Source organism: Halichoerus grypus, chromosome 8 (genome assembly GCF_964656455.1).
Source record: "Halichoerus grypus chromosome 8, mHalGry1.hap1.1, whole genome shotgun sequence".
In the NCBI taxonomy this organism is placed as follows: Eukaryota; Metazoa; Chordata; class Mammalia; order Carnivora; family Phocidae; genus Halichoerus; species Halichoerus grypus.
In genome coordinates, this window is record NC_135719.1 from 108,523,285 (window position 1) to 108,537,013 (window position 13,729).

General features: G+C 37.0%; 1 protein-coding gene across 1 annotated transcript in view; it reads right to left on the reverse strand.

Moving 5' to 3' along the window:
- The window catches only part of GCH1 (GTP cyclohydrolase 1), a 44,241-nt gene that overhangs the window by 12,467 nt on the left and 18,045 nt on the right, over positions 1 to 13,729 (reverse strand). Inside the window, exons 2-3 of the mRNA XM_036104559.2 lie at positions 4,664 to 4,773; positions 460 to 515 (exon numbers count right to left, since the gene is read on the reverse strand). Of these exons, the coding sequence (XP_035960452.1) occupies positions 460 to 515; positions 4,664 to 4,773 (166 nt within the window). The remainder of the gene's footprint in view (positions 1 to 459; positions 516 to 4,663; positions 4,774 to 13,729) is intronic.

Consider the following 13,729-nt stretch of genomic DNA (forward strand, 5'->3'; position numbering starts at 1 on the left):
AGAGGTGCCCGGAGATACCCAGGTGCAGTGGGGTTGAGACCCCAAACAGTAGTTTGATTAAAAGTCTGAAAACAGTGCAGTGCGATGAGACCCCTGCGCAAGTTTCCTCTTCCCACCAGTTAACTAAACCACCCTTAAGTATGGGGGCTGGACTGAACGCACCCTCGGATCCTTTCCAGTCAAGGAAAGCTCTACAGAAAAAGGTATGAACTAAGACTTTAAGGATGTGCTGGTGGAAGAGGGTTGGAAGGTATGGGAGGAAGGCAGTGAGGGGTGAAAAGAAAAGGGATTTGTGTTTCAGGTCCTCCAAATATGTTTGTCTCTGCAACCATAAATTTTAAGCAGTAACGTGACTTCCAAGTTAGATCCACACCAGTCAAGAAAGCCTTATGAGATTCTTGCCATATAAGGGCAGGTCCTACAAATCTGTTTTCCTATTCACCACACAGTCATACTTACCTCGCAAGTTTGCTGAGGCCAAGGACTTGCTTGTTAGGAAGGTAACCAATGTGAACCTTCAAAGAAGAGACAGAAATCACGACTTAAGTGAAAATCCAATGCTTCTTTGAAACAAAATAAGGAAATAAGGAAACAATACAGTATATGCATTATGTAATTCAACACAATGAAAAATGTATCTTTAAGATACATAGATTAAGACTTAGAAAATGAAGCACTTACAAAAACATTTACAAAATTACATATATGCAGTAAAAGGAAAATATACATGAATGACTATTAATGAAATGACAAATTTGAAATACAGTCATGGTATTTCCTGGTGAAGTTAAACTCTTGATATAACTCTTAAAGTCCTACTTCTATTGAGGGGACACACTCTCTAGAAAGTGCAAATTATCTTGTAACAACATTAAAATATAGCCAGGAAAGCATCCTTAATTTTTTTTTTAAGATTTTATTTGTTTGTTTTGAGAGAGAAAGAAAGAGAGAGTATGAGTGGGGGGAGGGGCAGAGGAAGAGGGAGAGAGAGAATCTCCAGCAGACTCCCTGCTGAGCGGGGAGCCCGACACAGAGCTCGATTCCATAACCCTGAGATCACGACTGAGCCAAAATCAAGAGTTGGTCTCTCAACTGACCGAGCCACCCAGGAGCCCCAGGAAAGCTTCCTTTAAATGGCTGAAACTGTAACTATAAATATTGCTATTCTACCTTAAAAATCCCACCCTGTTGCCCAGAAAAAGGGTCTCCATATTCTCTGTCATGCTTGGTGGCCTCATTTCCAAGCTGCTGGAGAACACTATCTTCCTGATGGGAGATAAAGGACATAGCTACAAATGTGACTTGTCAAGACCTGGACCTTAAGAACTAAGTTCTTATAGGACCTACCTAAGGCCAAGCCAATTCTGTAATCTTAAAAGTCACTAATATCTCCTATGTCCATGTTACCTCTCTTTGAGCCATGTATCAATTATGAGAAAACATTAGTTCTACAAAAAGGCTAACAAATGGTCATTTGTAAGCAATCAGTTAGCCTAATATAAAATCATAGATTCATTTGCATCATGGTTTGCCTGCATTTGTTGCATTGTTCAGCTAATATTTACTATACATGTAAATAATTGATCTAGTAGTAATTAATGATTTTTCATCTATTAGCACTTTGCTTTGAGAGTTTGAGAATACCAATTCATCACCTTCCTGGTCAGCATAAAGAGAAAGTAAAGTAGCACCTGAACACTGGGTATTTCAAAGAAAAATAGAGTTAAAACTTTCCCACAGAACTTAGATCTTCTGTACCACTTGAAATTTTTATACTTATGTGCAAAGCCATACTTTATTGTTTGTATTATTTTTTTATCCTTCTGAAGATCCTAAGTCATTTAAATGTCGATTAGAGAAAATCCTCACGGAATAATATATTTTTTAAAAAGTTAGCAAGAACACAAACACAGAGATAATCATAGCAGAAAGTAACAGGATATAGTGGTGAGAGGCTGAGCACAGATCAAGCTCCTAGGTCTAACCCCAGCCAAATCACTAACTCCCTCTGTCCTCTTGGACCAATCATAGGCTTTCTGGGCCTAAATCCCTCACTTACAATAAAAAGTAATAAGATAAGCTCAAAGTTCCCCCCCTTCTTGAAAAACCTGAGCTCTGATGTCACGTGGCCAGCATCATTAATTGTGGGATTGCCAGTCAGTGCATGCCTCTTGGTAAGATGGAATACAGAGCCGTCAGCAACTCCATGAACTACTCTTAGTAAAAATGTTTAGCCTTCATATTAGGAAGTTTTAGATCTAGTCTAGTTTATAGGAAATCCAAAGGTTGAACGGAACAAATCCAGAAGGTGGGACACTCCACAGGACAACTGGCCCAGTCTCTTCAGTAAGAGAATGTAGGGGTGGGAGGGAGGAACTACTTTTATAATAAGAGACTTAAGAAGCATTAACAACCCAAAGCAATGCAAATGTGTGACTCTTATTTGGATTCCGGTTTATTTATTTTTAAACATTTTAAGTACTCTCTACATCCAACATGGGGCTCAAATTTACAACCCCGAGATCAAGAGTCACATGCTCTACCAACTGAGCCAGCCAAGTGCCCCTGGATTCTGATTTAAACAAACCAACATTAAGACAGTTGAGACAATTGCAGAAAGGTAAATATGGGTTAGTTATTAGATGCTATTTATGAATTACTGTTAATTTTGTTTATAGTAGTGCTAGTGTGGATAAGAAAATATTTTAGAAATGTGTATTAATAATTAGTGATGAAGAGTCATGCTGTCTACAACATACTTTATATTGTTTAATATGTTGAAGAATTTACTGCTAACTTTTCAGGATAATAATCAAATCAGAGTTACATTTCCTTAAAAATCCTTGTCTTTTACAGACACATACTGGAAGAAATTATGGAAAAAAATAATATGATATCTAGGATTTGCTCCAAAATAGTCCAGTGGGAACTTATATATAACAAGATTGGTCCTTTACCGGTAACTACTGAAGTTGGTTTTAGGAAACATGGAACTTTATCATACTAGTCTTTCTATTCTTATATATTTGAACTTTTCTATAACAAAAGGTTTAAAAAAGAGAGATACCACTACATACATCAGAATACTAAACTTAAAAAGACTGAAAGTGCCAAGTGTTGGCAAGGATGTGAAGTGACTGAGACTCACCTAAGAGTATATGAAGTGTAAAGTGGTACAACCACTTCGGAAAACTAAAGATCAGTATTTATTAAATTGAATATGCATATACTCCATGACCCTGCAAGTCCACTCCTAGGTATATTCCTAATAGAAATGCATGCATATATGCACCAAAAGAATGCTGGTAGCAGTACTGTTTGTAAGAGGAGAGAGGGAGAGAGAGGACAATGTAAATAGCTACCAAGAACAGAATAAACTGTGATATGTTTGTACAACAAAACAATATACAGCAATGAAAATAAGCTACAATGACAGGCAATAACATCAATGACTTTTACAATGTGGAACAACAACAACAAAAAAGCCAGACACAAAAGATTTCATGCTGTAGATTCTTTCCATTTATAAGTTGAAAAACAAGAAAAATGATCTATAGTGTTTGAAATTGATATACTGGTTACTTGTGGGGACAAGGGATGGGTTAGGGATTAAAAAGGGCACAAGATGAGCTTGCAGGATAGTAATAATGTTCTAGTTCTTCATCTGTGAGGTAGTAAGGAATACCTTTATAATTTGTGCATTTTCTATGTTTTACTTTATAAAAAAGTGAAAAAATACTTTAACAAAAAAAAAAGTGAAGCAAATGTTAACACATTAAATTTAAGTGATAGGTATATAGGTACTCGTAACACTATTTCCTATAAGTCTTCTGTTTAAAAACTATTACTAAAAAGTCAAAATAAAATAAAATTATAATGGGGGGAAGGACAGACTACTCTTGGTCATAAATCCACATGTTTTCAAAGGGATGTTTAAGTAAAACAAGCTAGATAACATTATCTAGTTTGCATTAGGTTCATTTCTCCTAATACAGAAAAGGTTGGAAACAAATTAAATCCACTAATACTATGACCTCTGCCACAAGAAATTCTGCAATCATTGCTGCTCATGCCATATTATACAATAGTATAACTTGGATCAAACATTATTTAGTCAAAATAAAGAGCAAAGGTTTTCAGAGACTGCAGCAGCTACCTAAAAAACAAAATAAAATGAAACTTTAATCTTATTATTTTAACCTATTAACATGGTATTTACTATGAAATGTTTGCCCTGAGGACTTTCTGCTACTTTGTTTTTGTTTTGTTGGTTTCTTTCCTTTCCTTTTTTTTTTTTAGATTTTATTTATTTATTTGACAGAAAGAGCACAAGCAGGCGGAGCAGCAGGCAGAGGGAGAGGGAGGTGTAGAGGGAGAGGGAGAGGGAGAAGCAGGCTCCCTGATATGGGGCTTGATCCCAGGATCCCGGAATCATGACCTGAGCCAAAGGAAGATGCTTAATGGACTGAGCCACCCTGGCACCCCTTGTTTTGTTAGTTTCAAGCTATTAGATTAGTTAGGTTGATAAAGAGTAAATGTTTATGTGTACCTCTACATATCTGGGATATTAGGAATTAGCAGGTGATGATCTTAAATATAATAATCCTAATTTTAAAACTTTAATGTGCTTTTTAAAATTCCTAGGGAACAGAGAAAAACTCACCTTTCCAACAAATGGAACTAGATGATGCTCACACATGGAAAACATATCTATGTCCTTCACAATCACCATCTCATCATGATCTTCATCAAATATAGCATCATTTAGGACATCTGAAATCAGAGGTTTGCTTTAGTAACATTTCCAATTTTATAGAAAGATACAGGGTAGAAAAACTAACAATCTCCATGGATAAATATAGACTGACAGTCAACAAAGACAAAACATTAATCCTAACTAAAATATTAAGGGAATGCAAATTAAAATTAGTTATTTTTCTCCCACCAAATTAGCAAAGTCTTTCTCTTTAAATGATGAAAAAATCCTTAGGATATAGTATTACATAACAAATGCAGGATTACAAACAAATGTGTTTGCTGCGTGACAGAAGGAGAAATTATGCAAAACAAAAGAGTGGCTATTTCTGGTGATGGAAATGAGCTGCTTTCACTTTCTTCCTTATATTTTCTTGTACCTAACAGTTTCTCTAGAATGGATGTGTAGAAAACCATATCTCACTTCTGAGGCCAGAAGTCCTTAGCCATCTGACTTTGAGGTCAGATCTAGACACCTGTAAACTTGATATATTATCTATCCCCTAAGTAATCTACTCTTATAAAATTTTCTAGTTACTGTATGCAAGCATCAGAGTTAAACAGTTGCCTTCTTCCTTAAGGAAATAAATGCTACAATTTTTATGTATATGCCTGTCCAGATTGGATTTTGACCTCTGGATTCTGGTACATATGGCCAGACATATGACAGACATTTAGAAACAAAAAAGCTTTATTTTTATTTTTTTATAGCTTTTGATTCATTTTTATTTTCAAAAAAGCTTTATTTTTAAAAAGTGCACTGATATCTGGACGTCTTGGCAGCCTACACACGTTCAAGACTCCAAGCTGTGTGATTTCAAGGATTTGGGGATACCCATCTACATAGTATGATGAGACAGAGGGGAGGAGGTGCGTTGAGGTTTGCAGCCACCTACGGTTATCTCCCCTCAAAGGCAGGCTGCGGAGTGAGTCACAGGGAAGAAGTGCAAACGTCCACCCACACAGCCTGACCTTCAGTGGCCCCGCTGCTACTAGAATAGAGGCTCACAGATATTGAATCATCATTTAACCACAGTTATCATCCCCTGAGTCAGGCTGTTCAGAGATACATTTGACTGTGTAGTGGAAAAGTCATTAGTGTGGTCAACAAAAGTGAATATGCAGGGTTTAGATACACACAGACAAACACAACACTCCTGGTTGGAGAGGCTGATAAAATCCAGGAAAGAAAAGGCTCAGTGTCATTCTTGAAGTAAATACTTCTCCGAAAACAGTTTTCTATTCTGAATACTCTGCCCTAACCTTCAGTCATATTTCTGAAAGAAGTCTAAAAAATAGACCCTTAGTGCTACCCAAAATATCTTGGATTTCCCCAAGATTTTAAAGTCATACATAACATTAAAATCTTTAGTCACATAAGAAAAATTCCTGAAAGTAAAACAACAAAATTATTTCTTAAAGAACAAAAGACAATCATCGAAAAGCAGCATCCATTTGTTTTCTCTGGCAAAGAATGAGAGCATCCCCATTTCTAAGCTCTGACAACAACCATATGGCCCATGTTAAAATCTGGTCCTCAAGTTAGGCTAAGTTAGCATCTGGGTCCATCACTAACTAGCTATTGAACCTTCAGCAAAGTACTCTGTGTGCCTCAATCTTCTAAGCTGTAAAATGGGCATGAAAAAAGTGCCTACACTTTTCAGGGGCATCCTGAGGATTAAATGAGATAACCCACATGTGTTTAAAAGTGTGCAGCTGGAGTGAGTTGTAGCTATTGTTATTACTATTATTATAAGTAAGGTTGAGAGAGTCATTAAACTATGTGTCCCATGCACACGAATACACATCAGAATTTAAAAAGCAACAATTTCCTTCTAAGAGACCACAGAAAAGGAAAAATAGTAACTGCAGTGAGGAAACCTGGCAAACACTACTTTATCCAAGTGATCCAGGTTAACTTTACCAGTAATAAGACATATTGATACCACGTAGCTCCTGGTATAATTCGATGAGAAGGGCACATCACCTCTGTAGTGTCCTTCCCCACGTGTATAACTGAGGTCTAATCACCAGACAAATTGAGGGACATTCTGCAAAATACCGCAACAAGTACTTTTTTAAAAAGACATGGGAAGACTGAAGAATTGTCATGGATTAGAGGAAACTAAAGAAACGTGAAAACTAAATGCAATGGAAAAACTAAAATCCACATGAAGTCTGTAGTTTAGTCAATAGTATTGTACCAATATTAATTTTTTAAGGGATGATAACTGTACCATAGGCCATATGAGATGTTAATACGCGAGGAAACTGGGGCAAGGGTATATAGATACTCTCTGTACTATCTTTGTAAGTATTCTGTATGTCGAATATTATTTCAAAATAAAAAAGTAAAAAAAAAAGGCAACAGGACAATGCCCATCAACTGGAATGTATAAACAATAGAGTACCACTCAGCAATAAGGTGGAATACATGTACTACTAATACATGTACTAATATGGCTGAATCTCCAAAGAATTATACAAAGTGAAAGAAGTCATATACATACATACAAAAAACTACGTATGAAATTCTAGGAAATAGAAGTATAAAGAGAGAGAGCAGACAGATGGCTTACCAGGGACCGAGGGATGGGAGACAGGATGGACTGCAAAAGGGTGGAATGAAACTTTTTTGGGTTATGGAAAGAGTCTATACCTTCATTATCCTGGTGCCTGTGCAACCGCATGTATTTGTCAAAATTCACATTGTACACATAAATTTGGTGAATTTTATTGAATTTAAGTTATCCCTTAACGGAGCAAACCTTTTAAAATAATTTAAAAGGCTGTAGAATAACCTGCAACCTTTTGTGTAAAGAAAGTGGAAAGGGGGAGATATGAACATATATACATTTACATGCTTATCTTCAAAAAGAAACACTTGAAGAATAAATAAAAAAGCGAATAAAAATGATTAACCCATAAAGGACTAAGAAAGCAGGAGAGAAGAGATATGGATAGAAGTGAGACATCTTTAAACATAATTTGTTACACAGTTGACTTTGAAATCATGTAAATGTTTTACATACTGGAAATTAAACCAAAAAGAAAAAAACTAGTGACCCTCATAAGTCTTAATGCTTTGTGGTAATGGAGCAATATTATGTTGCCTATATCCCATTTCATAAAAGTGAACCCAGGCTATAACCTTGACCAGCCAAATCATTTTTCTTCAATAATGAAGTTTCCCCGCTATATTTATTTATGTTTTGCTCCAACATATCTGAAAGCTACCATCTGTGGCTAATAAGAACAAAACACTATCACAGATTGTTTTAATTTCCTGCCTGTTATCAGCAGCAAGAAGGTAACCCTGGAAACAAGGATTTATGGCTTTCTATTTCCTACTGTTGGTCATAACCAACAAAGGAAACTGAAAAGGCCTCCAAAAGTTAAAGGTTTGTCTATTACAATGTCATACAAAGAAAAATGTAAAAGTATACCTTTCTCGCGTCATTAATGATTAAGCAATGACAACAAAGAACACTGCTGGACAGCCACCCCTTAAGTATTTAGTCCCTTCCTTAAAGTACAGTAAGTCAGGTCCATAACAGGAACCCAAGTTCCTATTTAAGCACCCTCTGAAGCAGGGTGCTTCTCAGACTCCCCCAGTGGGCTTGTTAAAACACAAATCACTGGACCCCAGTTTCAAAGTTTCTGATTTAGTAGGTCTGGGTGGGGCTGAGAATTGGCATTTCTAACAAGTTCCCAGAAGATGCTAATGCCCCTGGTCTGGGAACCATACTTTGAGAACCCCTGTATTAAAGTTGTATTCAATGTTTTGTGCTGCTACCAAAATCTTCACATCTTCAAAATGCTCCTATTCAAACATAGTAATAGAAGAAACATGGGCCTGCTTCTGCAAAGGTAAAAGGGGGCAAAATCTCTCTCCTGTGAGAGATTCCCCACAAAAGAAAAATTCTACCTAATGGAATTTCTTTTGAATGAATGGTAATAGGAATTAGCATCACCTAGGATGTTTGGTGATCAGCACCAAAAATCAGAGATCTCTGAAGAAGCCAGAATTTCACACCCCATGGACCTTCCTGGAGAACAGTGTTAATAGACAATGAAAGGAGGCTTGGAACACTGAATGTGCATCCATCCTAAGGGATAGGAAAGAGAATGGGGTATGCCAACCGATTTTAGAACTAAGACAGCAAAACACAGAGAGCGAGAGCTAAAAAGTCATGAAAAGCCTCTTTGCTCTTGGCTGGAATTAAATCAACTCAATGGACTAACAAAGACAAGCCTACCCTGACTTAGTGGAGAGAGGTCTGAATCACTGGCCCAAACCCTCCAGTATCAGAGCTGCCCTCTACCAGCATAGAGCACTTACTTCATCACACCTCCTGGTACCACTGTCATGTGTATGATTTCTCCCAACCTTGGAGGCAGGCATTATAGGTTAAGATTTTAAAGTTTCCACGCGGTGCCCTATATGCCATGCACAGAGACAGAATTAAACATAGATCTTCCATTTTATCTAATTAATATGTCAGTCTTTACCCTGTGAGTTTACTTTCTTAAGACAGATTTCAAAGAAAGGACTCCAAAGAAACTCATGTGGCCAAAGGAACAGAAGAATTATCATTGCAGCATTATTGGTAATAACAAAATTAGGAATTTAAATGTGCATCAGAAGAATGATTACACAATTTGGGTAGAGTCATACAATAAAATATGGCCCAGCAGTGAAAGTGAGTGAATCAAAGCTGAATTTATTATTTCCTGAAACAATGTCCAATGAAAAAAGCAAGTATTAGAAGTAATAGAAGATACATACAGTATGATGCTTTAAATGAGCTAGAAGAAAAATTACATGTTCTTTATGGGCATACATATGAAATAAAAGTATAAAAATAGACATGAGGGTAGAGGTCAAATTCAGGATAGTGGTTAACTCTGTGGAGGAAGGGTAAGAGGATCAGAAAGAGGTATCTATGAAACTTCATCTATATTTTCAAAAGCAATTATAGCAAAATATTAAGAGTTGTTAAAACTAGATGAATGTTGATTAAACTAATTCTTTGTGCTTCTCCTTGTATATTTGAGACATTTCATTAATTTAAAAAAATGTTATTGAGTTTTTCATGCACATGCTGGTGTTGTGGTTTTTTTCCTGAAAAAAAGCAAGAAACTGAGGTTACCTTTGCATAGAAGGTCTGGTGCTAGAGGCCAATTACACAGGAAAGACAGAGCCCGCTTCATACAATGCTGCAAACTCCTTCAGAAACTTCCCTAGATCACACTCTGCAATTAAAACAAAGGCTTCTTCTGCCCTCACTGTGGCATTAAAATATTTTGCATTCTACCCCCATTTGAAAAATTTGTCCTACAAACAAGGGCAATGTTAAAACAAATTAAAAGGAAGAAAATCACTATCTCTGCTTTCATTTCCGTCATGATGGTACACCTCTTACTAGCACTTCCAACACTCACAGCTTCTTGCACTTAACAAGACAGAGCTAACATTTGTAAAACTTGGCCGAAATAAGCATGAACTCAAACATTCCACAGACTGACATAACGGTGGAAACTAAGATACCATTCACACCATCTGCTGGAGTAGACAGAGGATACGCTCCATGAACTTATTTCATAAACTGCAAGTTTGTCAGCAGGAAAGATCCAATGCGTTGCAGAGAAAAGTAAAAGTTTGGTTATTTTGGAAATTTTCATTCCTGTCATCCCTGGCAGAGATAAATTCCCATGTTGCTTGTAAGCACTTAAAATATAGCCAAGGGGCCCCTGGCTGGCTCAGTCAGTAGAGCATATAACTTCTGATCTCAGGGTTGTAAGGTTGAGCCCCACACTGGGTGTAGAGATTACTTAAAAATAAAATCTTTAAAAAAAATAAAATATAGGGAAGACAACATGGATGGATCTTGATGGCATTATGCTAAGTGAAATAAGTCTTAGTTCACTTGTAAACTCTTACAGAGGGTAGAATGGTGGTTACAAGGGGCTGGGAGGGTGGGAGAGATGGGGAGATGTTGGTCAAAGAATACATACTTCTAGGTAAAGATGAATAAATTCTGGGGATTTAATGCACAGCCGTCTTCTTTTAATGAACACCTTTTATAATATAGTTAATAATACTGTATTACATACTTGAAAGTTGCTAAGAAAGTAAATCTTAAATGTTTCATCACAAAAAAGAAACAGTAATTGGGTGATGGGGAGGTGTTAGCTAACCTACAGTGGTAATCACATTGCAATATGTAAGTATATCAAATCAACTCATTGTATACCTTAAACTTACATAATGTTGCATGTCAATTATATCTCAATAAAACTGTAAAAAAAAAATGTAGCCAAGGCTACTGAAATAAATGTACTGGCTGCCCTCAAAATATTACTGATATGCATGTTTTATTCAGCAAATAAAATACTGGAGAGCTATTCCCATCCTCTTAGCTGGGCTGGTCATGAACACAATGTCTGCTGTTGAGGGACATGTTTTCACATATGAAGTTATCTTTATTAACCAAAAGTTTTTCCTCATTACAACAGTAACGTTTGTTGTGGTTTATTTATAAGATACTGAAATACTGAAATGAGAAAATGGAAGTGCATAAAATTTCTCTACCCAGACACCATTACTTAACTGGCTCTTAGAAAATCACATAGTGGTTCAAAAAGTAGAATGGCAAATTAGAAGAAATGAATTTTAAAAGTCCAAAGACCCAGGTTCTCATTTGAACTTTGTATAAATTGTGACCTGAGCTACAGGGTCCTCACAGGTAAGAGGATGGTTTCAGAGAAGGAAGTTAACAGGACTCCTAGGTTCCTGGCTTGCACAACTCTAGGGGTGTTGGAAATCAATGCCAAATTACAACACAATTATCCTCCCACCCCCACTGATCGGTCACCTTTTGAGAAGAGCAAAGGCAGTGGCTAGCAGCTTACTGTACTGAGGTAGGGAAAAACACCTGTTTTAAAATACTCAGGTTTTTTTTCATAGATAAAACTGAAGGCTGCCAATCCTAGACATTATTAACTCTCAAAGTTATCCAAGCGTCCAAGTCTAAGGACTCCCAATCTAGTCTCAGTTTACTACCCTGAAAATTTGTGGTAGACAAAAATTAGAGCCTTAAAAGGCTATCTAAGGAAAGAAATAAGAGTGTATTCAAGGAGTCATTAAAAAAAAAAAAAGATGCACACTTGCCAAATTTAGTTTTTTAATTGGATAATTTTGTATCTCTTTCACAATCCAGCTGTTAAACTGTAAATGGAATTTACAAAACAGATGGTGGTAACAAGGTCTGGTTCACAGCAGTTCTAAAGAAAGAACACACCAATCTGATAAACTATCCATTTGCTTCAGAAGCCTTTAATAGGCTCATCTCTTATCATCCTACATTCACTTATGCCATGAACTATCAAACAGACTGATGTTATGGAACCATCTGTAATCCTACCCGACAAATTAGTACCAGCAGGGTGTGCAAGCCACCATCATTAGTGACAAATGATTAAGGGAGAAGGGATGTTTTAGAACAGTAGCTCCCACAAATGGCCAATCATAGGGAGCTTTGGAAAATATAGCTTCTCAAGTCACCCTGAGAAAGTTTGATTCACTAGCTTGGGGGTGAACCCAGGATTATATATTTTAAAAACCCAACAATTCCAACCACCAGACAAGCATAGGCTTTTGAGGGGTGAGAGAAGATGAGGGTTAAAAATGGACCCAGTACTGGCTCTAATTTGCTATTTAGCAAGCATGAACAGTGGGCAATGTAATTCTCCACCATAAGCCCTCCAAGTCAGAGGGTGACAATTCCTGCGGAACACAGTGAGATCTGCACACCAGCTGGGAAAGGAGGCTTGGAACAGAGACAGAGATTGACAGGTGGGGTAGGTAACTGGAGGGAGAGGTAAGGCAAAGAAGCTGGAGCCAACCTTCCAGAGCAGGGGCAGACAAGACCCAAGAGGTCCAGGGAAAAGTAAAGGAAGGAAGACTGCACATAAGAAAGTGGTACCCATATCTCTTAGAAAAATATCAGCGATTTAAGAAACCAGTTGAATCCGACAGCCAACTCACTAGAAATCAGTTTCAAGAGTAACATGATCAAGTTTTCATAGGAAGTTCTGACTAGTTTCTGAGCTAGACACAAATACATCAAACCATGACCTCAAGAAACTTAGGACCTGGGGAAATAAAAAATAAGTGAAGGGGATTAAAAGTACACTTATTGTGATGAGCACTGAGTAATGTATAGAATTGTTGAATCACTATATTGTACTCCTGAAACTAATGGAACACTGTCTGTTAATTATATTAGATTTTTTTTTAATTCAGCCCCCCAAAATGGAGAGAATGCCTAGAAGCTAAACTACAGAAGCAATAGTTTACATAAAGGAAAAATTATGGGCTGGGAAAAAATATGTGACTATATTGAGCATAAAGATTTGATCCAGGCCTTAAGGATAGATGGAAGGAAAGGAAAGTAAGCTTTTCCAGAGGGGTTAAGGAAGAGAGATACTATAGGAAATAAAATACAGAAACACAGGGAACAACAAAAATAAAGTGGACTGCCTGAGTGATTTATGCATTGGACAGAAATCAAATACCCTCCTATTTTAGAGCATTTTTCAAATTAAATTTTACATTTTGCTCATGACTTCTTTCAAGCCCTGCTTTACTCTGCATTCGTCAAAAACAGTTATCTCCATTTTACAAATGAGCAAACTGATGCTCTATTTGGAAACATTAAGTCCCTGCTAAAGATCATACCCGTTAGTATGAGAGCTGGATTTTGACCCCTATCTTCTGATTTCCACTGGAGAGCCTGATTACCAGCCACTGGAAGTCTGAACCTGGCCTACAAGAACAATGAGCTCAAGGCGGAAAGCCCAGAGGCAAGAAACCAGAATCAGGAGTTGCTATAGTTCACAGTCAGCCATGAGGTGACAAGCCTAAAGCCAATGACAGCAAAGGAAACAAAGAGAACAAATCTGATGTTTT